Here is a 27,256-nt window from a genome sequence, read left to right as displayed (position 1 = left end):
CATTAGTGACAAACTGATACTATATGTATTTTTTGAGAATGATGTACAGTAATAATGAGTTCAAAGTATCACAACGACTAAGCAACCAAATTGTACAACTCATGCAATCACCAAGTCGTCAAGTCAAAATGATGGCAAGTCATGATTGATATTGATCAAATGGTTGAAATCCAACTCACCCAGTGTCAATATGCATATAGGCGATAAAAACATGTACAGAGTTTTACAGTTATAAACGCTGGAGTGAGGAGTGTAAACTTGACATCAAGTCTATGGTTGAGATTATTGTTCACGAGTCGGATCAACAAGTGCTCAGATTGTCGATTAACCTGTTCTCGACCGTTTGCAGTGAGATTGACGATGAAAATGTATGTTTACAATGATACAATATTGGATCAGTTTGGACAGTGTCATGTCATGTTGATCTGATTGTATACTTGACATTGAACAATATCATTAGTTTAATATCGTGGTATCAATACTTGTTTCACGACTGGAATCATCCGATGGTTCAGTTGCTGTTGGTTTTATCGAAAATCTTCAAACCATGTATTGGAGCATTCATCGTGATAACCCAGTAAAAGCATTGGAGTGTGGCATCATTTCAGCACTGGTCAATACGCTCAGGTATGTGGTGTTATGCATGAATGTGTGTCCAGTCATCACAATCAGTAAATTTGACATGGTTGGATTGACATGACATGAATACAGGAGTGTCAATCAAGCAGTGATTAGTCAAAGTATTGATACTATTCATAGTTTTTGCAACTATGCAGATTGTGAAATGATTTCAGCCGAGTTGATAAGGCTGGATTTGATTCAAATACTGAACGACTTGTGTATCAGATACAGCGACAACTCTGAACTAAAAACACGCATAATCGAAGTAGCTGGAACAATTGCATCCAATATGCACGACTTTCCTGTATCGCTTGTACGATCGTTGGTTTTTGAGCAATTGACGATATCGATGTGCAATCTCAATATACGTGACTGTTTGCACCGGTTTGATCATATCAACGACATGATTCGGAAATCTACAAACAAGACCGAGATGATCAAGGTGTTTCGAGATTATGGAATTGTAAAGCAACTCAACACTATTTATTCACGTAGAGATATAAATCTGTATGGTTATAATGGTATTGTAAAACTATTTAGAACACTTGTTGATTTTGCCGACAATCATTCCGACAGTTCAATACGTACCGAGTTGAATCAAGTCGAGATGTTTGAAAATCTAACGGCTATTGTAAAATCGGATGATACTGACTACAGAAACAAAAGGATTGCTGATCAGATCATTGGAACGTGTTTTCAGCATCGGGTTCAGACTGCTAGTTCGAGCATTCAGCCATACAATGAAAATGCCAAAATTGGTATGAAATCTGGAATGGCCGGAGATACACATGGACAGGCACGCACACTTGTCGAGATGCGGTATATCCAGTATCTGCAATGTATACTTTGCAAACCCATGTGGTGGATCGATATCACAAACCAGCATATTGTGGAGCAATGGAGGGCCGACTCACTCGATCGAAATATATCACCATCAACATTTAATCTTGCATTGGAACAACTCGAGGTTTTTGTCAAGCAGCTTGTTTGTAATGGCAGTGATGGATTGGGCACAATTGTACCAGGACCTGTTGAACTGACGTATATACTGGACAATGGCATACCTGACAATGTATATACGCGATTGATGACAAATGTATCGGATATTGAACATGGATCAAATCACAACACTGGTCAAATGGTGCACAATCTGATTGATGCATCAATGTACAGTGTTGTATATGGACAAACGATGATTGCACCACTGGATATACGACTCAAATACACCACAATGGTACCATGCGATATATTGCTATCGACTCGACTTGTTTCGGATACGCCCATCATTGGCAGCAGTTCCGGGTTTATATCACGCAAGTTCCAATGTCTTCCGAGTGAATTCCGTGTCGAACAGGATGGCAGTGTGACCATCAACTCATACATCAACAATCTGAATTCGATATGGCATCGAGACATGTACAAATGCATTGCCAAAATATTCAAATGTTTTGTCCCAATATTTGAAAGTCTGTTCAGAACGATGGATCCAATGTTCAAGTATATTGATATTCGCAATGGCACAAAGGGATATGAACCGTCAAGTCAGTCAGATCATGATGATATGGAACCAGACACTCAAGTCATTCGTCCCGTGTATGTACCAATACTTCCGGAACATTTTGAACCCAAATATGAATCAGCAAAGCCAGTGTCACTGCGTGGTCGTAATCTGCAAGTCATTGTCAAACTCACCAACATTCAACTGACACCATCCAAACCTAAATACGACGAGGGAAACTGGCACATTGAAGGTCCAATTAACGAATCGATTGTTGCAACTGGACTGTATTACTACGACGTGGAAAATATCACCACACCCAAACTCGATTACCGCGAGGCTGTTGATCGGTTTGATCAAGGAGCATCTGATATGTATTGGAAAGATGTGTATGACATTGATCTAGAATCACCACGCAATCAGTATATAGGATTGCTTGAAGTATCAAATGGTCGGTGTGTAGTTTATCCCAATCGATACCAACACAAAGAGCAATCATTTGAACTTGCAGATCCAACTCAACCAGGACACTGCAAGATTCTGACATTTTTTGTAGTGAATCCAGTCTGTCGGATTGTTTCGACTGCGCATGTGGCTCCACAACAACCACAATGGTACAACTCGAGTCTTGACAAGACACCCATACTGCCTGAACTGTGGAATGATGCCACGCAGTATATTCAAGGTGTCCAATCGCCAGCTGAAGCCAAACACTATCGAGATGAATTGACAAGTGACCGAACTCGAATCACAACAGCATACAACAAATACAGATATGAACAGAAGTATAATCTTGGTCTTTGGTGATGGATTGTGAGGTTGTGATTTTACAACAATGAGTTGCAATGCCAGTCAGATCTATGCAATTAAATGTATCGAATAAATTGAATAAATTGAATCAATCATGACAGTGATTGTTGATTATATTGACTGATTGTGTACAATTGATTGATACAAGTGATATGGATGCATCATTCGGTGTTGTTGAATCAGATCATTGCTTGATTCTGTCAATGTGATCAAATGGATTACTACAAAACTGGACATGCTCAAATTGAATCAAGTATTGAATCGAGTATTGGATTGATATTTACACACAACCACAATTACAACCACAATTGCAATCAGCACAGTCTGAATATTAGACATTTGAACATCACATATCGAGTTGTGGATAAATGCGAGTTGGCATATTGGACTGTTTTTGTAGTTTATTAATGATTTGATTCACGACTGTTTGAATTCAAGGCTCAATATGGATTACAACTGGATTGTCGTTGTTTCCATTTGGGATGGTAAATCTGTCAATGTGTTGATTGATTCCTAGTTCATTGTCCAATCCATTGATCAGTAATTGTCCAAACAAGTTGTATCCAAGTCGAGTTGTCAATCAGAATACCATAACCTGACATCCAAACGATTATTCAAACGATTGTTGAAACCATCAATGATTGCCAGAATAAGCTTTACGACTCGACTGCAATAACCACCACAATCATGGTCAGGTTAGTATGTTGATCCGTTTACAAAGTTCCAATACTGCAACAGATTCAACATACTCTTGAAAGTGCTGCACACCACATGGATCCAGCAAACACACTGATGAATTGAACCAATCAATTGACCAATGACATGACTCGATATTGGACATCGAGTTGCACACAGTTGGTAAAAAGTCACCGACATGTTCAGATAGTCAAACCTTGACTACAGGTTGATATCATCACCCAACACACCAAATACAACACACAATCTGGACAACTACTGGATCATATTGTGGATATCAATCAACGTAGCTAATGGTTCCAAACAACCATGTACAATCATGTACAGTCATTACAGGACAATATGATACATTTATGAATAGCATGTTGTAATCAACACGAGTGGAGTTGTGCAATAGACTTGTCATGGTTTGCAATGGTTTGATATGAACATGATGACTCGGACTCTATTCAGTCGGATCAACTCGACTACAATTGGTCGTGTATATTATGATTGACACGATCAATTGTAGTCGAACTCGAATACAGATTGACTGTTGAATCACAATGCGTGGTATCAGCAACATGATATGCTATATAGTGGAATGTGTACGCTAATCTGACATGTGTCATGTAGTGTGTATTCGATCAATATTGGTATTAGCAATCAACAAGTCATACGATGTTTGTGTTCGAGTGATGGAGTGGAATACAATGGAGTGGAATGAGTGCATCAATCCAGAATACGAGTCAACCATGACATATGATCATGATGTGTGGTTGATACAACTATATAATGACAATCGATGTTGATATAATATCACAACATGCAATGCCAACACAACAGTTGCAAGTCATTGATCATCAATGTGATGCTGTGATTGCAACATGAACTGCATTGTATTGATTCAGTTGATTGATTGAATTACTGAGTAATATGCAGTGATGATTGATTGTGTCGAGTTGAATGTAAAGTATCACCAAACCACATGTTTGAATAATGCCAACCACTTTCTACTTTGAAAAGCATGAACATCATAGCATATGCTGATGACCATGTAACAGCTGAATGCCAAAGCCATCTTACATAGGCTATGCGATATTATTTGAACATGCATTGATCTCCCAGGCTGTATCTCACCAACCCTTTTCAGGGCTTAAAAGAGCGAGAAACTGCATAACCAATCAACCATACGATGTTCAAATGCATAGCCGAGCAGTGGTCCAATCAATATTGCGGTTGTTATATAAAGGAAGATCCCTTCAAAGTTTGATATTGGTGACAGATCACCATCAACCCTGACAATAAAGCCAATATATTAGGGCGGCATTCAAGGATCATGCTTTTGATACCATCCATCCAATAATGAATATAAATACGACACCAAACCGACGTGTTGAATAATATTCATCTACAACTTGCTCAATCAAACCAATACAATGAAACTATCAATTGCTTTGTCATCGATCCTGGCTGTCTGCTCAGTTACTACAGCTACCCCAGTTCTTTCCACCACGACCACGAGCGTTGAATCTACTTCCACCACAGCTTCTCCTAATGCGATTGCAACTAGTGGGCCTGACTACTTGAAATATCCTAGTCCATATGATGAATATACGAGTCACTGTCATCCAATCTCACTGGAAATGTTAATGCTGTTGGAGGAATTTGTACTAATCGGACTGGGATGCGATGCATTATCAGACGAAATTGATGAGAGAAGAGTCAAAATCTATGCCGAAGTGGATATAATGGACGAGCTGCAGGAAAGATTTGACACTGTAATGGGCGACTCTTCAAACTATGGACTAGGAAACCTCGATCTTGAAGCTGCGATCAGAACCCAGCATGAACTTCTTGAAAAACTCCACAAAGAATCTATGGGACTTTTAGGAAAACATTGGAATGGAGTTCAGGAAAGTGACAAGTTACTAATAACACTTGAAAAGTACTTTAGGCAAAATTTTATATCTGATGAAACCGAGGTTTACGATATCGCAGACCCGAATGAATTTCTCGAATTTAGGAGATGCCACGAGTTTTTACGCAGTCACCTATCACAGTCACAGTCACAGCCATAATTTGGGTATGGTCCAACTTTTCAAGATTCTGGTAGTCAGCAACAAACTTTTCAACCAGACTCGTCACATTGTTGGAGTTTAGTAAACTATCAACAGTTTCGTCTAGGATATGTTGTAATGCAGCGTGTATTGTGTGTTTGGATGCTTGTTATTTGTCATGCATTCAATTTCATTCATTCAATAAACATCGTGTATTACCAAACAATAGTGTATTAGACTAATGACTTGATTATATTGCACCAATCAACTACCATGCATTGTATTGATTACTGCAGTGTCATTTCTGAATCCATGCGATTGTGTATATTTGTCATTTGGGGTCACCAATCAACACATTACATTTGACACCAACCCATTGGTACCACTGGACTATTTGATTCAAGTGACTCGGCTGGTTCTTGTAGCTTGTGGACATATTTGTGTGGTTCATAGTCGAAAGTATATCACAGTAAGTAAAATATGACAATAAAGTAATGAACTAATGTATGAATTGCGTTGTTTATTAATCCAAGATCGTGTCTTTTATGAGGTGAGATAGTAGTGGAACAATACCAAGAAAGATATGAGGACCATAGCTCAAATATCATTGTTGAGGGTTCCTTATCACTATAAATCTTCTATCAGTGGTGGTTATACTTGTGTACCAAACATAGAATCCCACACAATGCATGTCAACAGGCTGCACATCTCAACAATCCAAGTCCCATTACAAAGATCACACATTACCAATGTCTAACATTCTATTGGTTAATATGATTACTAAACATTATGCAATATACACATCAGGCACTGTTATTCTAAACAGACACGTTTATAATAACCAAAGCATTTTCCCTTTGTTAAATAAACAACCTATGATGTAACTTTTGAAATTACATTAAAACAATCAATCAAGTTTACTATTCAATTCTGTTGATTTAACTCACCTGATAACTTGTGTCAATGTATCAATCAACAATCCAGTAACTGTTGATGTAATATCCAACGCAGTATACAATCAATGATATGGTTGTTGACCCATTCACAATACTCGACAAACATCAACACATCAGAAGGTTTAAATTTATTCAAAATCAAATTCATTGACAAATCATCAATCCAAATCCTAATTCGGTTCTTCAAATTTCAAACCACGCTTTCTCATAAACCTTTTCAATCTTTGTCTTAAATTGCACACTCTTGTTCCTGCCTTTTTATACTCTTGTTTCAACTGCTTTTCAACCTCTGGATTGTATCTTGATTCAGATATCCTTTGGCCCATTGTTAGCGCTAACTGTTTACTGAATGCAAGAGCTGTATTTTCATGATAGGCTTGCCATTTTTTCTTTTGTATCTTTTTAGATACTACAAGTATTTTCTTTATATCATCAAGGGTTTCCTGATCCTCTTTGCTTAATACAATTGCTTGATTTGAACTAGTATTAGCAGACCTGCCTTGGCCCATTAGCTGCTGTTTACCTCGTTTGGGAGTGCGTGAACTAGGTTGATCAATCGGCCGTTTTCGACTTCGTTTGAGAGTGCTTGGGCTAGGCTGACTCATTGATTGTTGCTGGTCTTTGAGAATATTTGAATTGACTGCATCAATCAAGTCTCGCCAGTCTTCCGGAATGCCTGGATCGGGTTGATCAATTATAAGTTTCCAATCTTGTTCGGAAATGCTTGGACCCAGTTCATCGATTGGTCGTTTTCGACCTCGTCTGGAAGTGCTTGGATCAACTATATCAATTGGGTCTTGCTGGTCTTGGTTGGGGTTTTTTGAATTAATTATATCCATTAGGCTTTTCCAGTATTCGGAAGTGCCTGGATTAGGTTCATTGGTTGGACCAGACAATTGACTTGAAGTGCCTGATGCTTGGGGTGAATCATCGTTATCAGCCGGTATCAGTATTGCATTGGCGGTTGCTGCCACACTCAATACGAATAAAATTTCAACCAATTTCATCAGATTGGTCAATGTGTTTAAACGATTAATACAAAAGTAGAGTGTCGAGATTGGTGTCGATTAAAATATTGAGTGTAATCGATTGTATTTGTATTTTTTGTATAGCAAACCAACCCTTTTAGGTTAACCAATTATACAGGGTTACTTGATTGCTTGTAGTGGGTTACTATCAAACCATAGTATGCTGCTCCCTATTCACAATATCATATTGATCAATTTGATGATCGTGTCGATTGGATTATGCTTTTACGACCCTTTGATCAGGTATGTTGAAAAGCACACCCTTCGGGAGTGTTGTTTAACCGCAAACGCTTTGATTTACAACTGTATTCATGTCAAATGGATCACTTTAATATTGATTGTGCAGTAGCTGTATTCTGCATTGCAATATACAATGGTTACTACGCATTGACTGCATTGCGTGTTTGATATACAACTGTCAGAGTATTTGGAGCTTCGTTGATTTGTTTGATAGTAAAGTAAAGTAGGTAAAGTATAATCTGTAACTGTTAGTAGTTATCAGAAGAGAACAAATCAGAAGTGTAAGAGGAAGTTGCACTTGAAATCAAAATCAACAGACTTAGTCTTTTCAACCGTAGTGAAAAGGGTTTGATAAGGTAGTTAGACAGATGAAATAGTTTGAAGAGTTATTTATTGATAAGTGTAAGCATTCTAGCTTTTATAGTAGTTGATTGTTTGTGTCTTGTGATACGAACAATTAACCCGTTAAATGATGAGAGGTTGTAAATGAAAGTTACAACCAATAGTGTTGATTTCTGGAGTTAGTAAATTTAATAATGGCATCGTCTACCCGTTTATAGAGAGCTCGAGTCCTAGAAATGAGTGTAATGGAGTTACTGTGCACATGGATTTTTTTGGTGATGAAAGGATTTAACTTGTGTTTAAGTTGGCGCTTTTTAGAACTAGCTTTGCCATAGGTTACCGCTTAAGAGTATCCGTCTGGATATTCCAACACCCCACCACGCCTTGAACAGGGTAAAGTCCGAGTAGGTCTGAAAGCTTGTCAAAGGCGAACCGTGGTAATCCTTTGGTAAGTATGTCGGCGACTTGATCGTTTGTTTTTACGTATTCGACCGATACTGTTTTGTTTGTTACTTGATCGCGAAGAAACTTTAGCTTCACGTCCATATGCTTTGTAGCAGCATGATTTGGAGCCAAGTTTTTAGTATTTGCAATTGCAGATTGCGAATCAGAGTAAAGTATAGTAGGATTTAGCTGTTCGAATCCTAGTTCTTTTAGCAGAGTTCTGAGAAATAATAGTTCTCTAGTTGCTGTAGCTGCTGCAATATATTCGGCTTCCATGGTAGATACAGCCACTGAGGTCTGTTTTGTTGATCTCCACGAGATGCATCCATTTCCAATAAAGAATGCGTAGCCTGAAGTAGATTTTCTGGAGTCTACATCTCCTGTCCAATCAGCGTCGCAATATCCTGTTAGAGTAGGGGAATCCCCACCAAGTACAAGAGAGTAGCTGATTGAATGTTTTACGTATCTTAATATACGTTTTACGGCGGTCCAATGAGAGTCGTTTGACTTGTGCAGATATCTGGAAACTAGTCCGATAGCAGCACCTAGATCAGGTCTTGTAGCAACCATGGCGTACATTAATGACCCAACGGCTTCTCTGTATGGCGCGTCAGTAGTATTTTCTGTTTCTAGAGCAGGTGTCAGAACTATTCCAGGATCAAATGGAGTACATGCAGGTTTGCAATCTGTCATGTTGAATCTTGTCAGTACCTCCTTTAGATAATGTTCTTGAGATACGCTGATCCTTTTGTTCTGCCTGTCTCTTATAACGCGTATGTTGAGGCATGTATGGATTGGTCCTAGGTCTTTCATAGAGAATACCTTGAATAAGTCCTTTTTAGCTTCGTCAAGATATGGTCGATTGTTTCCGACGAATAATATGTCGTCAACGTATATGGCGATCATGACGAATAGATGTTGATCACGTTTGATCATAATGCATGGATCCGAGATGCATTGAATGAATCCTAAGTTTGTACATTCTTGGACAAGAATTTCGTTCCATTTGTGAGGAGACTGTTTTAGTCCGTATAGGGCCTTTTGTAGTTTTCCGACAGTTCTGCCCGAATCTTTGTTGTTGATATGGTTGTTGTATCCTTCAGGTAATTCGATGTAAAGATCTTCAGTGATAACCCCGTTTAAGAATGCATTGTTAGCATCTGTGTGATCGATTTCTAGATCCAATATAGCGGCGAGAGTAAGTAGTGTTCTGAAAGATGTGAAACGAAGTACTGGTGCGTATGTTTCATTATAGTCGATTCCTGGGATTTGAACGAATCCTTTAGCGACTAGTCTAGCCTTGTATTTGTCGATAGTACCATCGGAATTTCTTTTGATCCGGAATACCCATTTTACTTGAATTGGTTTTCGTCCACTTGGGAGCTGGCACTCGATCCAGGTTTGATTTTTATGAAGGGCGTTCATTTCCAAGTCGGCAGCTAGTCTCCAACTCTGGGAGTCTTTAGTAGCCATAGCTTGTTTCCAGTTTGTTGGAATTATATTGTCCTCGATTCCAGCAGAAAAGTAGGAGAAGTCCTCATCGAATAACTCAGGAAATGAGTGAGGATTTTTGTAGAGAGGCGAATAAGTGGATAGTTCAGCTTTATCTTCGACGGTCTCTATGGCAGTTAATGCTCTAGTATTGTTCTTGAGATCTTTTTCGTTAAGAGAGCTCAGTATTTGCTTGTTTCTGGATGTTCCGCGTCCAGTTGGTGGAGAAGAATGTGATTCTGGTTCTTCATCAGTAATTTCTTCATAGGTATACCCCTTGTATGGTCTAAGTGGGTTTGGCAGTCTTGATGGATTGAATCCTAATGGACTGGAAGATTCAAATGGGTCTTTAGTAGTAACCCCACCAGATCTGATAATTTGGCTCGCTTGATTTGAGTCCTCAGGGTTAGGCCTGGATTGATGAATAGTAGGATATGTTCCATCATTGTATTCGCTAGTAGCGATAATAGTTGGAGTTTGACTCGAATTGCCCAGATCTTCCTCTTGCTGGGTTTCGGTGACTGGTGTAGCATCCCTGGCTGGCGACATTTGTGTCCTAGTGGGAGTAGTAGATATATCGTCATCCTCTATTAGTTCAGGGGATGGAATTGGAGTAGTAGTAGTAGTAAAAATTGGATAAAAGAGTGGCATTTCATCATCACTATCGTTATCAATAATCGGATGAGCAGTTCTGGGTTTGGAAAGTGTAGTAGTAACACTCCAATCATAAGCCCTGTGATTAGGCTTCATCATAGGGAAGACACTTTCGTCAAATGTGACGTCCCTCGAAGTAACTACCCGTTTCGAGTTCATATCGTAGACCCGATATGCTTTGGTTCCTGCTTTGTAGCCGAGCATGACGCAGCGATTAGTCCGCGCATCGAGCTTTTTGAGTAAGTTTGTGGGTAGCAGAGCATGAGCTAGACATCCGAATACTCGTAGATGAGGTATTGCTGGAACGTTTCCAGTACATAGTTCGTAGGGAGTTTTTCCACCGATAGCTGTGTGGGGAGTCCTATTTTGTAGATAAGCTGCAGTAGTGGCAGCTTCAGCCCAAAATGTACGTGGCAATCCAGAATCTGAGAGCATGGACCGAACAGCATTTACAATTGCTCTATTTTTCCTTTCGGCAACTCCGTTCTGCTGTGGATTGTAAGGAGCCGTAAGCTGATGTCCGATTCCTTTTGATGCTAAGTAAGCTTTGAATTCATTTGATGTGAATTCACCTCCATTGTCCGACCTGATATTTCGGATTTTGGTGTCTGTAGTGTTTTCCACAAGAGTAATGTGATCCTTAAGAACACTGAGTGTCGCTGACTTGTGAGCGATTGGATACAGATGCGAGTATCGTGAATAGTCATCTACTATGACTAAATAGTACCTGGCCTTACCGAGAGACTGTACTTCGAAAGGTCCAGCAAGATCCATGTGAAGGAGATTGTTGATGGCCTTTGATTTTGTGTGGCTTACCACTGGAAAAGGTTTCTTATGTGCTTGTCCTTCGATGCAAGCTTCACATATCCTTGGAGGGCTGTTACTTGGTAGAATGTCCATTCCGTTCACGGTTTTAGCCAGATCAAGGATGGCTTTCTTTCCGATGTGTCCTAGGCGTCTGTGCCAGGTGTGTAGATTTGCTGGTGACCTGAATTCTGCAGATGCAGCATAAGATGAATCAGAGCAGATGATATTGCCTGAATTTTCAGTATATTTCGGATTGAGAATTTCGCAATCGATAATGTCCAACGTGCCGACCTTGTGCGCACGTAGAACTTCAACATCGTTCTTAGTGTAGAGGATAGCTCCTTGTTTATTATGCTGAGTCCAGCATCCAAACTCGACAGCTAGTTTTCCTGGAGAGATTAGATTTACCTCGAATTCAGGAACATATAGCACGTTATTGATAGTAATAACGCGACTGGCTTTTCCATTCCAGACTTTGAGTTGGAGCGATCCTTTGCATTCGGCATTAGTAGCCGTTTTCATTGAACCTTTGACACTGTGGTTTTGCAATGGTACTGTATTAGACAGCCAGTTCTTGTTGCATACCATATGAGTGGTAGCACCCGAGTCAAGAATAATTTCGTTGACACTGTTTCTGCTGATACTGCAGTAGTCTGTTTTTGCTGAAACCATGGTGTTGTGAAATGAGAAGTCATCATTAGCATTTGAATTAGCGCATGGCGTAGATGCGTAGTTGCTATTTGATTTTCTGTTATTCGAGAACTGAGCACGACAGTCTTTAGTTGTGTGGGTCCCTAGTCTTCCACAGTTATTACATAGTACCTTTTTCTTGCCGTTTGGCCAGTACGATGAATTGTTGGAGTTTTGAACGTTCTGATGAGAATCGTTTGAGTTATCTCCGTTGTTAAAGCCTCTGAAGTGTGGCTTGTTATTGTAATTTGATCCAGAGCTATTCTTGCTGTTGTTAGATCTTCTTGAATTATTGTTAAAATGTAACGCGACTTCGGCGTTGTCTAAAGATGGAAGTAGCATGACAGTGATAAGTTGCTGCTCTTCGTATGCCAACATTGTCCTGATGTCAGCTGTTGCATAATTTGATTTAGTAAAGCTGTCAAATCTGGTACGCATGTTGCCCCAATGTGAAGATCCTTTTAGTAGTTTCCTCAAGAGTTTTCGTACATAATCCTCATCGGACCATTTGACGCCAATTTGTGACAATAGTTTCCGTATGTCGAACATTTCGTCGTATAGTTGCTTAACACCGACCTGGGTGTCGTATACTATTAAGTCGAGCTCGTCTTCGAGCTCTAGTTTTGCGCTCATGTTGCCTGTTTCGTGATGTTTCTTTATGGCAGCGAAACTGAGGTGAGCTGATAGAGGAATACCGTTGAGGTCCTCTGCTAGTTTTTCATTGTCCTTGCTTAGTGTGGCAGATATCATGCTATAAGCTTTGGCATTGTTGATCAGGTACGGCTGATCGGGTTTACTGGGTGGTTTCGCAATAATATGTGATTCCCAAAGATTGAAGTGCCTTAGTGCAGCTTCGATAAGTACGAGCCACTTTTGGTAGTTGGCTCTCTCCAGACGTGGAACATGCAGTCCTTCTGCAAGTTTGATTACGTGACTTCCGACTGGGCTCATAACCTGTCAGAATATTAGGAGCTTCGTTGATTTGTTTGATAGTATAGTAAAGTAGGTAAAGTATAATCTGTAACTGTTAGTAGTTATCAGAAGAGAACAAATCAGAAGTTCAAGAGGAAGTTGCACTTGAAATCAAAATCAACAGACTTAGTCTTTTCAACCGTAGTGAAAAGGGTTTGATAAGGTAGTTAGACAGATGAAATAGTTTGAAGAGTTATTTATTGATAAGTGTAAGCATTCTAGCTTTTATAGTAGTTGATTGTTTGTGTCTTGTGATACGAACAATTAACCCGTTAAATGATGAGAGGTTGTAAATGAAAGTTACAACCAATAGTGTTGATTTCTGGAGTTAGTAAATTTAATAATGGCATCGTCTACCCGTTTATAGAGAGCTCGAGTCCTAGAAATGAGTGTAATGGAGTTACTGTGCACATGGATTTTTTTGGTGATGAAAGGATTTAACTTGTGTTTAAGTTGGCGCTTTTTAGAACTAGCTTTGCCACAGGTTACCGCTTAAGAGTATCCGTCTGGATATTCCAACAACAACAACCATCATATGATACACAATCAGACTATAGTGTTGAATCTACACTTTGTACACTATTAGTAATCATACATTGTACGATCACCAAGTTTGAACCCACATTCATGTATTGTGTTTGACTGTCAATGTTGTCAATACAACTCTGTACACTCATTTGTTGTTCATCACCATCCAACTCAATCTCACCATTTCAATCAATCTTGGTCAATGTTGATGATTTACACGCCAATTCATTATCCAATCTTGTCTGACATTATTATTGGCTTTAATCACGTTTGGTTTATACAACTGCCATGATTTGTACTACCATTATCATTGTGTATCTGATCACCAAACATTCCAATACATCAATAATACCACAGTGTAAACAGTAATACAGTTGATCAGTCTTGTGGCAAGACTTTTCATTCAAGTTTGTATTTGGAAATACTCGATACTGAGCAAATGATCGATTCTGTTGTACAAACGGGTTATTAGCAGTGAATGGGTAATCAACCAGACTGTTTACAATGTAATCAGACTAAATACACACAATACATACAATACTACCAATCTATGCAACAAACATGTATCAACCAAAATAACAGACATTTCTAAAACCAACCCGTGATAAAGGACGGATTGGGCTGTCATATATATGGTTGCATATCTACCAAACAGATCCAGACCGTACCATTATGCATGATATCACCCTGTTGTGGCTCAGTTATATCCACAACATTGTGTCTAATACACATCCAACCCTCAACGCGCCAGAATAAAATCGAAACCACTTGCCAATAGATTCATGGCGCTGTACTAGCGTATACGCTTGGTCTGATGGTGAATAGTTGTATGCCAAACATGAGAGCATCTGGCAGTCAACCCTAGATGTTGTGCACATTTGGTGAATACAAGTACAGTTGGATATCACGGATAGCAACAATCGACATGACAGTGGACACTATTGGACATGTACACTGCAATGTGACTGTCAGCAACCATCACCATCAGTGTGTATCATGTGTTTAAAAAGTACTCGCATGCATTGGATTCAACACCACGTTTGTGATTGGGTTGATTGTATTGTATTGTGTTGGTGGTGTTGTATTGCATATATCAGTAGATTGTGTGCTGATTTGAATGGCATGATCATCCATTGTGGTTCATGTACACGATGACAATCTGACCTGTTGACACGGCCAGTTTGTTGAACGACTTGTAAATCTCCAATTCAATTATAGTACAACGTCACTCATTCAGTGTATCAACGACAGATTACCGAGTTTGATGTTGATCATGTTGTGACACAATCAGCAGTGTTTGATGTATACAGTCTACATTAATCTAAAATGACCATGCAGTCATACCAACGGAAAAATCATGGTTTTGAAATACTGCAGCAACAGGCTGTTGGATGCTGTTGTGTCCGAGTATTTCAAATACATGACCAATTGAACAATCAGTCAAATATTTGGTATACAGTGACAGTAGCAGTATATGCTGTAATAATGGATTGTATATGTGATGATAATTATCCATAATGGCACTACCTGATCACTGAATACATGACCGCAATTGGAGAGATCAACGCAGAATATTACCGAGGTTGATTATACACTAACAGCAATGCTTATATATTGATCCACCCTACGGTGTGTTTTCGGCTTTGTCCACCCTATATGGTGCATTTGGCGTGTTTTCTAAATATTCATTTGGAGATTGCTGATTGTCACCCTTGAAGCTGCCGTCATTATAAAATGGCAGTCATGTACTAGATTCAAACCATTTTCATCACACTACTCGGTACAATGCTAATTACTCTAGAATGCGTTATACTTGCGTTGCAGGCGGTTTCTGCAGTTCGACTTGCATTACATCCACCAGTTGGAATTGACAGTCAATCAAGCAATAGGCTATCAAAACGATCACCTGTTGAATTGGGTGGTGATATTAACAAATGCTACACAATTAAAGTCAATGTTCACGGAACTGATGTATGTATCATGTCATTTATTGTAGTTTGATATCAATAATATTACATTGAATCAATCTCACACTTGTTCAAAATAGTTGGGTTTACGAGTCGATTCAGATGCCTCTAACATAATGGTACCACTTCCTAGTTCAAGCAATGATGTGAGTTTGGCTTCAGAAAGTACTCCAAGTGGAGAACCCGTTACTATAAATTACAGAAGAAAACAGTATAAAGGACTTACATCCACAGCCGCTGTGACGATTCCAGGTACTAGGATAACTGACATCAATTTACCAGTGCTAGCAGTTGAAAAACAGTCGCCAGATATAGTTGGTATTAGTTCAAAGTTTGATGGAGTATTTGGGTTTGGCCATCCTTATTTGTTAAATCGTCATTCACGAATCACTGCGATGGATGTTTTGTACACCAATAATGTCATTCCCAATAACGAGGTTAGTCTTCAACTATGTCCGTATGATATTCTGCATGAAAGTTCCATCAATATAGGAAACACAGACATAACTGCAAAATGCGGAACAGATGGAAGCAGTGTTGCATGGGTAGAGTCACCAACAAACAATCAATTTACTGTCAACATCAAGAGTATACTAGTCAATGGCGAACAAGTGGATCTACCCGATGAATTCCAAAAAAGGGTAGAGAATGGACATACTTTGTATTCGGTTATACAAACATGTTTTAGATATATGGTTTTTCCTGAAACAGTCGTGGCAGCGTTGATTGATGCCATTGTTGGTAGTAATGCGATCACTATCAAAAATATATTATTTAGAAACAGACTCGGCAAAATAGCGGTTAAAAACATATTACAGAAAAACCATCCAATGTCCAAATTCGAGTTTAAAATCAAATGGGAAAAGCTGCCGTCGCTTTCGATTACAATGTTTGCTAAAAACCCCATAACTGATGAAAACCACGATTCCGTTGTAACGATCAAACTGGGTCCTAGAGACTATCTACAGAGAGTTGATTCTGATGAATGTAAGTATTTGACAATTGTATTCAATATGTGTTGTTTGATTAGCCTGACTAATATAAATGTTGGATTATAGTTGAATTTATTGTAGCAGCTGGTCCAAACGACAATGTAATTCTTGGTATACCATTTATGAACCGACTTGCAGTCACATTTGATCGAACACATAAACGCATTGGGTTTGGTCCTGGATGTGGATGTGAAGTCATGGCTGATGGATATCCTACTATTTCGAATGCTGATCAAGTGCTCTGGCCATTATCACAGTAAGTTGTTTGATATTGATATGTGGATGTGTCAATTGATATATTGATATTGATCATGAATTTGGTGCATAGTGTTAGATTGCCTGAACAACCAAGTACTTCAAGTTCAGATGGCACATCTACTCTCAGGAGATCATTGTCGCGACTTGGTAGTACTCTTCGTGGTAGTAGGCGCTCAAAAATGACTTACAGGGATTCTAATGGGTATTGGCCACTAAACTGATGTAGTAATAAAACTGGTTATATGTTGCATGGATGATGGCCCTGATTATTTTATAGTTGATATGATGTACATCGGAACTCTTGGTGGTAACAATCATCAACTACAACTGATCAAGTAATTGTGCCTGAAAACACTCACCACGTTGTCAACAGTCACAAACAGACTCTCAATAAACTCGACTGAATACAATTCATTAATGACAAACTGCTAATATATGTATTTTTAATGTGGTGTGTTCATGTTTTATTGTGTGATATGTTCAAACCGTGCATGTATTGGATCAGTCCAGTGTGTATCGTAGTTGTTTGGTACACGATGATCACGCATAATATTGTATTAGTAATACATGGTATGGATTGAATACACATCATGATCGCATAGCTCAGTCACGATCCAATTGGCATGAACAGTCGAGTCGTGTAGTTTGGGTTCAGTTCGACACATTTGTATTGTCAATCTCGGACAAAACATCAAAAGTGAATCAAGATCAACTGAAACAATCAACAGACTGGATCCAGTATGCGTAGTCGCACTGGGTTGCATATACTGATTACAGTAAACAACTCGAGTATCATTTTACTGGTTATGGTTATGGTGACATGCCAGTGTTTGATACATGCAGCGTTACAATGATGGATCAACAACAATGTGATGGAACTGGATGCGTAATATCAAAACCATGCCCAGAATACGTGATATAACGACAACTTGCAGCCATATTGATGTAAATGAACCACCAAATAACAGTGTCATGAACTGGTTGACAATACAGTGGTGTTGTTGGTGATTGACATGCAAACAACAGTTGCATTACTGACATGTGCCATGATTGTTGTTGAACTAGATTGCAATCGTATCTGTGATTCAGATTACAACAAATGAGTGTACAGAGTTGTTAAAGAAATCAGACCTTTGTTGAAGCAATTAGACTCTAACCGATTACGAACCGTTCAACTAATTAACTTACATCGGATATAATATCCGAGCAGGGTATTATTCAACTCTAACACAATGTAACACTAGTGTGTCACATTGTATATCCCCTAATTCATAACGTCACCATCATTATTGACCCTTATGTTTCTATAACGACCCTACTTACTTTAACATTGTATTCATAGTTACCAATCATATGTAACTGTATCCCATTATAACAACACAGCTAACAGCTGGAATCAATCCTATTGGCCAAGTTATCTCCGGGTACTATAGCCTATTATCAAATACTACCTGTTTGAGCCACAAGCCTCAAACAATCTTTTACTATAAGAACTAAGACACTTTCTTATTAAATAAATATCCTCTGAATCAATCTTCTAAATATCATCTAAATATCATCTGACATAACTTCGTTATTATCTATTAAGTTCAACTCTTTATTCTGTTGACTTTAATTTGCGTGACTACTTCCTGATTATCATTCAAGATCTCTTCTGACCGATATTTTCTACAGCGGCAGATTATATATTATTACCTTATACTTTACTAATTGAAAGACTCAGTCTCTTTCTCTATTTTCTATCTCTATACTTCTTGCGCGATAATCAAAATCTTTAACAAGAGTTGTGTTGACAACATTGACAGTCAAACACAATACATGAATGTGGGTTCAAACTTGGTGATCGTACAATGTATGATTACTAAAAGTGCACATAATGTAGATTCAACATTATAGTCTGATTGTGTGTCATATGATGGTTGTTGTATTTGGAACAATCAATGCAGTCAATGTGTAATAACCATTGTATGTTGCAATGCAGAATACAGCTACTGCACAATGAATATCAAAGTGATCCATTTTACATGAATACAGTTGTAAAACAAAGTGTTTGCGGTTACACAACACACTCATGAAGGGTGATTTTCAATATACCTGATAAAAGGGTCGTAAAAGCATAGTTCAATTGGCGCGAAATCAAATCAATCAATATGATATTGTGATTAGGGAGTAACATGCTGTCTAATTTGATAGTAACCCACTACAAGCAATCAAATAACCCTGTGTCATTGGTTAACCTAAAAGGGTTAGGGTTGGTTTAATATACAAAACATACAAATACATTCATTCCTATAATCAACATCAGTTTCAACACTCTACTTTTGTATTGATAGTTTAAACCCATTGACCAGTCTGATGAAATTGGTTGATATTTTATTCGTACTGACTGCAGCAGCAACTGCCAATGCAATACTGATACCGACTAATAACGATGGTTCACTCCAAGCATCAGGCACTTCGAGTCAATTGTCTGGTCCAACCAGTGAACCTAATCCAGGCACTTCCAATGAATATCAGCAAGAACCAATGGATGTAGTTGATCCAAGCACTTCCAACCAAAATCAACAACAATCAATAGATGAACTGGGTCCAAGTATTTCCGAACAAGATTGGCAAGATATAATTGATGGACCCGATCCAGGCATTCCGGAAGGCTGGCGAGACTTGGTTGATGCAGTCAATTCAAGAATTGATAACCAAAATCAGCAACAATCAATGAACCAAGGCAAGTCTGCCAAACGAGGTCGGAAACGGCCAATTGATCAGTCCAGTTCAAGTACTTCCAGTCAACACCAACAACAACCAATGGGACAAGGCGATTCTTCAAATACTGTTACAAATCAAGTAGCTGTATTAAGCCCAAGATATCAGAAAACCTTTGATGGTATAAAGAAAAAACTTGTAGCGTCTAAAATAATACAAAAGAAAAAACGTAAAGAATATTATGAATCTATGGCTCTTGGATACAGGCAATGGTCGGTGTTGTCAATGGGCAACGATATACATGGATCAAAAAACAATCCAGAGGATGAAGCCCGATTGAAAAAAGAGTATAAAGAGGCATGCAGAAAAGTGTCCATTTTCAGGCAAGATTTGAAAGCGTTTATGAAAAGGCGTGGTTTGAAATTTGAAGAACCGAGTTCAGATTCAGATTCAGATTGATGATTTGCCAATGAATTTGATTTTGAATAAATTTAAACTTTCTGATGTGTTGATGTTTGTCGAGTATTGTGAATGAATCAACAACCATATCATTGATTGCGTATACTGTGTTGGATATTACATCAACAGTTACTGGATTGTTGATTGATACATTGACATGGTTTGTTCCATATACATCAATGACATGATAACAACCAGTGTTGATTGTAACTATCAGTTGGATTTGCAATCACTTGTCAGTTGCATGGTTGCATGATACCACCAACTGACCATGTCGTGTATTGTACAACAAACGGAGCAATACACTTGTTCAAAGTCTGTCACAAGCAAAAGGTGTTTGCCATGTCACTGTCAATGTTGGAAATCACAACATACAATGTTTGATTGAAGGATTCAACACACCATTACAAAACAGCATTGCCTTTTATCAATAATATACTAAAACTAACCAATACGTTAATGTCTTGCAATATATTGTGTTTGACTACAATCACATCCATCATTGTGCAGTTGGTGATATTGCTGAATCAAGATATGAAAGTGATCCATCAAGTGGTTCAATTAAAACAAACACTGCAAACCATTCAATCAATGTTGGAAATTGTGTTGGAATATTGAATGGACAAACCTTTGAGTAAAATACAAGTCAATATACAGTAATGCTGTGTATACTATGTATACTGTGGTTAGTGGAAATGATTACTTGTATCCAATTTCAGATGATGATCAAATAATTCAGACTTGCAAGTATTATGAATTTGAACACATTCAAATTGCTGAAACGTCTGTTACTGAATCTAGAAACCCATATCCAACAATGACAAATAAGCAGCGTCAGAACAGAAATCAATTGGATGCATTATCAACAATTAGTGAACATGAAAACAACAAAACATATGACATATGACAGGACATTTCAAACAACTTGTTTTCTAGAGCAACTATAAATGCCATTCGTTGACTCGATCAAAAACTACAACAATTACTTGCAATGCATCAAAATTTGGCATCCAAATTTGACATCCATATCCAGTTCAACAACAGGAAGCGTCAAACAAGTGGTATCATGATTACTATTCACAAAACAAGCAAATTGGACAACAGCGCTGTCGCAACTATTATGCTTCAAACTTGGAATCAGAAACGGTGCAACTGAAAAAAAGTACACAAAGTCGATGAGTATAGTTTATTGAATCATTCAACACCAATATCGTGTACTTGAAAATCAATGACATCAATTCCACCATCTACCAGAAACATGTTTGTTGCGGTGTGTTATTTGATGTGAATTTTGCACCAGTATGTTCATGTCTGATACAATTCATGGCTGTTATTGGACTTTGTACGACTGAACCATTGTTCAAATGTGATGATGTTTATGCCACTGTTGTAAATCGAATGGGTGCATATTGAAATACACGATATTGTTGTAATAGATTGTAGTATGTCTTGTATGCAAAATACGACAATCTCTCGAGTTTGAATTCATTGTAAATATACACCAGACATTCATCAAACTGAACCTTTTAGTATTTTTGCTTGCTTGAAATAGCTCCAGCAAACAAACAAGCGTTTCTGCAATGCACATTGTGTATGCTACACCAACAACATCATTGATGGTCAATACACACAAGTATTGTCGATGTACACTTTGAGTTCCAAGACTGTATTTTTTGTAGTGGGAAAGTCGTTGGAAAGCTGCACATTGAATTGCACTGTTTTGAGTTCCACTTTAAACATCTGTTCAGCAATCAGTCCATACTTTTGACAAGCTCATGTATGAATGATGGTTTATCAGTGTTTTTATCAAGACACGGTAAATTGGTTCATGATCAATGATTTGAGTTGATTTCAATGTTACTGCATTCATGACATTGAGTGCATCTGAAACAGCAACATCATCACTTGATTCGAGTTTCAAACAATAATTATTGACTGTGTTGGTCAAACTGCAGATTCACTGCTATTGGATTCAGACTCTGTAGCAAGACTTTCTGTGTGATGAAACAGCATCTGAAACTGCACCAATCGTTTGATTTCCAATCATATGAGCATCGTCCATAATAATATCATCAGCGGTTTGTGGTTCAGCATTTACCATTATACGAATCCAGTGAATATGTTGATTGTAGGTTTGTAAACAGAGGCTACAAACCAGCAGTGACATCGTTTGCAGACTTTTGATTTTGAAAGCATTCATAATTTCTGATATGTTACTATCATACAGCAAGGCACATTGCAGTTGCTCAGTTTGTCGACTTTTATTGGCAACCTATTATGTACCAGCCACAAATATGATATTGCAGACTTGTAGATGCTTAAAAATGGGGTTTCAAATTGACTTTTGAATTTGAGGATCGTGAACATATGATGGCATATTGATGGTTGTCATTATTGTCAAGTGTGTTGCAGTTGATTGAAGATGTGATGGAATGAATCAATATTCGATTGTGTTGTTTATTAACAAGTGAGTGAGTGTGTTTATAAAATGGAAGAAACCAAGAAAGTCATGTGAATTCCAGTTCAAACGTCATTGTTGATGGTTTTTGATTGTTAAACTATTCAGAAATGTCTCACACTCTCACACTAGTAATGTCTCACAGTATTTGGTGTGTTGGGTGATGATATCAACCTGTAGTCAAGGTTTAACTATCTGAACATGTCGGTGACTTTTTACCAACTGTGTGCAACTCGATGTCCAATATCGAGTCATGTCATTGGTCAATTGATTGGTTCAATTCATCAGTGTGTTTGCTGGATCCATGTGGTGTGCAGCACTTTCAAGAGTATGTTGAATCTGTTGCAGTATTGGAACTTTGTAAACGGATCAACATACTAACCTGACCATGATTGTGGTGGTTATTGCAGTCGAGTCGTAAAGCTTATTCTGACAATCATTGATGGTTTCAACAATCGTTTGAATAATCGTTTGGATGTCAGGTTATGGTATTCTGATTGACAACTCGACTTGGATACAACTTGTTTGGACAATTACTGATCAATGGATTGGACAATGGACTAGCAATCAATCAACACATTGACAGATTTACCATCCCAAATGGAAACAACGACAATCCAGTTGTAATCCATATTGAGCCTTGAATTCAAACAGTCGTGAATTAAATCATTAATAAACTACAAAAACAGTCCAATATGACAACTCGCATTTATCCACAACTCGATATGTGATGTTCAAATGTCTAATATTCAGACTGTGCTGATTGCAATTGTGGTTGTAATTGTGGTTGTGTGTAAATATCAATCCAATACTCGATTCAATACTTGATTCAACTTGAGCATATCCAGTTTTGTAGTAATCCATTTGATCACATTGACAGAATCAAACAATGATCTGATTCAACAACACCGAATGATGCATCCATATCACTTGTATCAATCAATTGTACACAATCAGTCAATATAATCAACAATCATTGTCAAGATTGATTCAATTCATTTAATTGCATAGATATGACTGGCATTGCAACTCATTGTTGTAAAATCACAACCTCACAATCCATCACCAAAGACCAAGATTATACTTCTGTTCATATCTGTATTTGTTGTATGCCGCTGTGATTCGAGTTCGGTCACTTGCCAATTCATCTCGATAGTGTTTGGCTTTAGCTGGTGATTGAACACCTTGAATATACTGCGTGATATCATTCCACAGTTCAGGCAGTATGGGTGTCTTGTCAAGACTCGAGTTGTACCATTGTGGTTGTTGTGGAGCCACATGCGCAGTCGAAACAATCCGACAGACTGGATTCACTACAAAAAATGTCAGAATCTTGCAGTGTCCTGGTTGAGTTGGATCTGCAAGTTCAAATGATTGCTCTTTGTGTTGGTATCGATTGGGATAAACTACACACCGACCATTTGATACTTCAAGCGATCCTATATACTGATTTCGCAGTGATTCTCGATCAGTGCCATACACATCTTTCCAATACATATCAGATGCTTTTTGATCAAAACAATCAACAGCCACGCGGAAATCGAGTTCGGGTGTGGTGATATTTTCCACGTCGTAGTAATACAGTCCAGTTGCAACAATCGATTCGTTAATTGGACCTTCAATGTGCCAGTTTCCCTTGTCGTATTTAGGTTTGGATGGTGTCAGTTGAATGTTGGTGAGTTTGACAATGACTTGCAGATTACGACCACGCAGTGACACTGGTTTTGCTGATTCGTATTTGGGTTCAAAATGTTCCGGAAGTGTTGGTACATACACGGGACGAATGACTTGAGTGTCTGATTCCATACCACCACGATCTGACTGGTTTGGTGGTTCAGATCCCTTTGTGCCATTGTGAATATCAATATACTTGAACATTGGATCCATCGTTCTGAACAGACTTTCAAATATTGGGACAAAACATTTGAATATTTTGGCAATGCATTTGTACATGTCTCGATGCCATATCGGATTCAGATTGTTGATGTATGAGTTGATGGTCACACTGCCATCCTGTTCGACACGGAATTCACTCGGAAGACATTGGAACTTGCGTGATATAAACCCGGAACTGCTGCCAATGATGGGCGTATCCGAAACAAGTCGAGTCGATAGCAATATATCGCATGGTACCATTGTGGTGTATTTGAGTCGTATATCCAGTGGTGCAATCATCGTTTGTCCATATACAACACTGTACATTGATGCATCAATCAGATTGTGCACCATTTGACCAGTGTTGTGATTTGATCCATGTTCAATATCCGATACATTTGTCATCAATCGCGTGTATACATTGTCAGGTATGCCATTGTCCAGTATATACGTCTGTTCAACAGGTCCTGGGACAATTTTGCCCAATCCATCACTGCCACTACAAACAAGCTGCTTGACAAAAACCTCGAGTTGTTCCAATGCAAGATTAAATGTTGATGGTGATATATTCTGAACGAGTGAGTCAGCCCTCCATTGCTCCACAATATGCTGGTTTGTGATATCGATCCACCACATGGATTTGCAAAGTATAGATTGCAGATACTGGATATACCGCATCTCAACAAGTGTGCGTACCTCTCCATGTGTATCTCCGGCCATTCCAGAACTCATATCAATTTCGGCATTTTCGTTGTATGATTGAATGCTCGAACTAGCAACATGAACCAGATGCTGGAAACACGTTTCAATGATCTGGTCAGCAGCCCTTTTGTTTCTGTATTCAGCAGTATCCGATTTTACAACAGCCATTAGATTTTCAAGTATCCTGCCTTGATCCAACTCGGTACGTATTGAACAGTCGGGATGATTGTCGGCAAAATCAACAATTGTTTTGAGTAGTTTTACAATACCAGCACCAGAATCATACAAATATACATCTCTGCGTGAATAAATAGTGATGAGTTGCTTTACAATTCCATATTCTTGAAACACCTTGATCATCTCGGCCTTGTTTTTAGATTTTCGAATCATGTCGTTGATATGATCAAACCGGCGCAAACAGTCATACATACCGACATCAAGTATCGATATCGTCAATTGCTCAAAAACCAACGATCGTACAAGCGATACAGGAAAGTCACGCATTTTGGATGCAACTGTTCCTGCTATCTTGATTATGTGTGTTTTTAGTTCAGAGTTGTTGCTGTATCTGATACACAAGTCGTTCAGTATTTGAATCAAATCCAGCCTTATCAACTCGGCTGAAATCACTTCACAATCTTTATAGTCGCATAAACTCTGAATAGTATCAATACTTTGACTAATCACTGCTTGATTGACACTCCTGTATTCATGTCATGTCAATCCAACCATGTCAAATTTACCAATTGTGATGACTGGACACACATTCATGCATAACACCACATACCTGAGCATATTGACCAGTGCTGGAATGATGCCACATTCCAATGCTTTTACTGGGTTATCACGATGAATAATCCAATACATGATTTGGAAAGTTTCGATGAAACCAACAGCAACTGAACCACTGGATGATTCCAGTCGTGAAACAAGTATTGATAGCACGATGCCAAACTAATGATATCGTTCAATGCCAAGTATACAATCAACAACACATGACAAGACACTGTCCAAACTGATCCAATATTGTATCATTGTAAACATACGTTTTCATCGTCAATATTATGGTAAACTTGCAAGAACAGGCCAATTGCCAATGTGAACACTTCTTGATCGGACTCGTGAACAATAATATCAACCATTGGCTTGATGTCAAATTTACACTCTTGACTCCAGCGTCTACAATCGAATAACTCTGTACATGTTTCCATCGCCTATATGCATATTGACACTAGATGAGTTGGATTTCAATCATTTGATCAATATCAATCATGACTTGCCGCTATTTTGACTCGACGGTTTGATGATTGCATGAGTTGTGCAAGTTGGTTGCTTAGTCGATGTGATGGTTTGGTCATCCAATACCTGAATGATCAAACATTCTATCGTCATATTTGGCCTGTACTTGACAACCTGATTTATCAGTTGTTTGTATAACATTACACAATCAATCATATTTGAATGCATAGCCAAGCGGCGGTTCAATTAAAACTGGGCTGTTATATAAAGGGTCATCTTTTTAAAATTCGACATTGATAACAAATCGCTACTAACCCTTGACAACACCAATCCCTTAGAACGGTCATTCAAGGAAGGTGCTTTTAATCTGATCCGTTCAATGAGATATAAATACAGTCCAAAGCCGACCCATCAAACAACCATTACAACTTTGCAAACTAGCATAATGAAACTTGCAGTCACAGTATTGGCATCAATCATGTTTGCTTGCTCTTTTACTACAACCAATCCAGTCAATCCCAGTGCAACTACAACTACAAGTGCTGGAACTAGCACTTCAACCGTCATTGTGAGGATCACAGCCATGAGGACCTTGGATTAATTACCTTGCGGTTACACAACACCCTAAGGACTGATATTAACCTCCTTATGACCGATCGAATCCCTAAGGACTCATGTTGACCGCCGTAGGGACACGCAACTCCATAAGAACCTGTGTGAACCCTTTACGGCTGTACTCTTGTTGAGGTCTATAAATAGACCACACTTGTCATATATGTTTACCTCA

General features: G+C 38.5%; 8 protein-coding genes across 8 annotated transcripts; 4 read left to right on the top strand and 4 right to left on the bottom strand.

Annotated features, from left to right (window-relative positions):
- Positions 1–547: 547 nt before the first annotated feature.
- On the top strand, positions 548–2,926 carry BATDEDRAFT_90608 (uncharacterized protein; the record flags this gene model as incomplete). The annotated part of the gene is made up of 2 exons (XM_006680845.1): positions 548–627; positions 847–2,926. The coding sequence occupies 2 exons, from the start codon at positions 548–550 to the stop codon at positions 2,924–2,926; spliced, it is 2,160 nt and encodes a 719-aa protein (XP_006680908.1).
- Positions 2,927–5,043: 2,117 nt separating this feature from the next.
- BATDEDRAFT_90609 (uncharacterized protein) lies at positions 5,044–5,685 on the top strand (the record flags this gene model as incomplete). Its single annotated transcript, XM_006680844.1, has 1 exon — positions 5,044–5,685. The coding sequence occupies one exon, from the start codon at positions 5,044–5,046 to the stop codon at positions 5,683–5,685; it is 642 nt and encodes a 213-aa protein (XP_006680907.1).
- Positions 5,686–6,790: 1,105 nt separating this feature from the next.
- BATDEDRAFT_90629 (uncharacterized protein) lies at positions 6,791–7,627 on the bottom strand (the record flags this gene model as incomplete). The annotated part of the gene is made up of 1 exon (XM_006680767.1): positions 6,791–7,627. One exon carries the CDS (start codon positions 7,625–7,627, stop codon positions 6,791–6,793), a length of 837 nt encoding a protein of 278 aa, XP_006680830.1.
- A 754-nt stretch (positions 7,628–8,381) lies between these two features.
- On the bottom strand, positions 8,382–13,267 carry BATDEDRAFT_26426 (uncharacterized protein; the record flags this gene model as incomplete). Its single annotated transcript, XM_006680602.1, has 4 exons — positions 8,382–8,460; positions 10,224–10,909; positions 11,636–11,807; positions 12,624–13,267. 4 exons carry the CDS (start codon positions 13,265–13,267, stop codon positions 8,382–8,384), a joined length of 1,581 nt encoding a protein of 526 aa, XP_006680665.1.
- Positions 13,268–15,601: 2,334 nt separating this feature from the next.
- Positions 15,602–17,254, top strand: BATDEDRAFT_26425 (uncharacterized protein; the record flags this gene model as incomplete). The annotated part of the gene is made up of 4 exons (XM_006680601.1): positions 15,602–15,787; positions 15,864–16,770; positions 16,842–17,031; positions 17,104–17,254. The coding sequence occupies 4 exons, from the start codon at positions 15,602–15,604 to the stop codon at positions 17,252–17,254; spliced, it is 1,434 nt and encodes a 477-aa protein (XP_006680664.1).
- Positions 17,255–19,207: 1,953 nt separating this feature from the next.
- Positions 19,208–20,195, top strand: BATDEDRAFT_90611 (uncharacterized protein; the record flags this gene model as incomplete). Its single annotated transcript, XM_006680843.1, has 2 exons — positions 19,208–19,284; positions 19,367–20,195. 2 exons carry the CDS (start codon positions 19,208–19,210, stop codon positions 20,193–20,195), a joined length of 906 nt encoding a protein of 301 aa, XP_006680906.1.
- Positions 20,196–23,715: 3,520 nt separating this feature from the next.
- On the bottom strand, positions 23,716–24,150 carry BATDEDRAFT_30403 (uncharacterized protein; the record flags this gene model as incomplete). Its single annotated transcript, XM_006680691.1, has 1 exon — positions 23,716–24,150. One exon carries the CDS (start codon positions 24,148–24,150, stop codon positions 23,716–23,718), a length of 435 nt encoding a protein of 144 aa, XP_006680754.1.
- A 2,730-nt stretch (positions 24,151–26,880) lies between these two features.
- On the bottom strand, positions 26,881–27,054 carry BATDEDRAFT_90626 (uncharacterized protein; the record flags this gene model as incomplete). Its single annotated transcript, XM_006680766.1, has 1 exon — positions 26,881–27,054. One exon carries the CDS (start codon positions 27,052–27,054, stop codon positions 26,881–26,883), a length of 174 nt encoding a protein of 57 aa, XP_006680829.1.
- Positions 27,055–27,256: the final 202 nt, after the last annotated feature.

The sequence above is a fragment of the Batrachochytrium dendrobatidis genome (genome assembly GCF_000203795.2).
Source record: "Batrachochytrium dendrobatidis JAM81 unplaced genomic scaffold BATDEscaffold_10, whole genome shotgun sequence".
Lineage (NCBI taxonomy): Eukaryota > Fungi > Chytridiomycota > Chytridiomycetes > Rhizophydiales > Batrachochytrium > Batrachochytrium dendrobatidis.
Note: the sequence above shows the minus strand (reverse complement) of the source record. Positions and strands in the feature narration are given on the sequence as shown.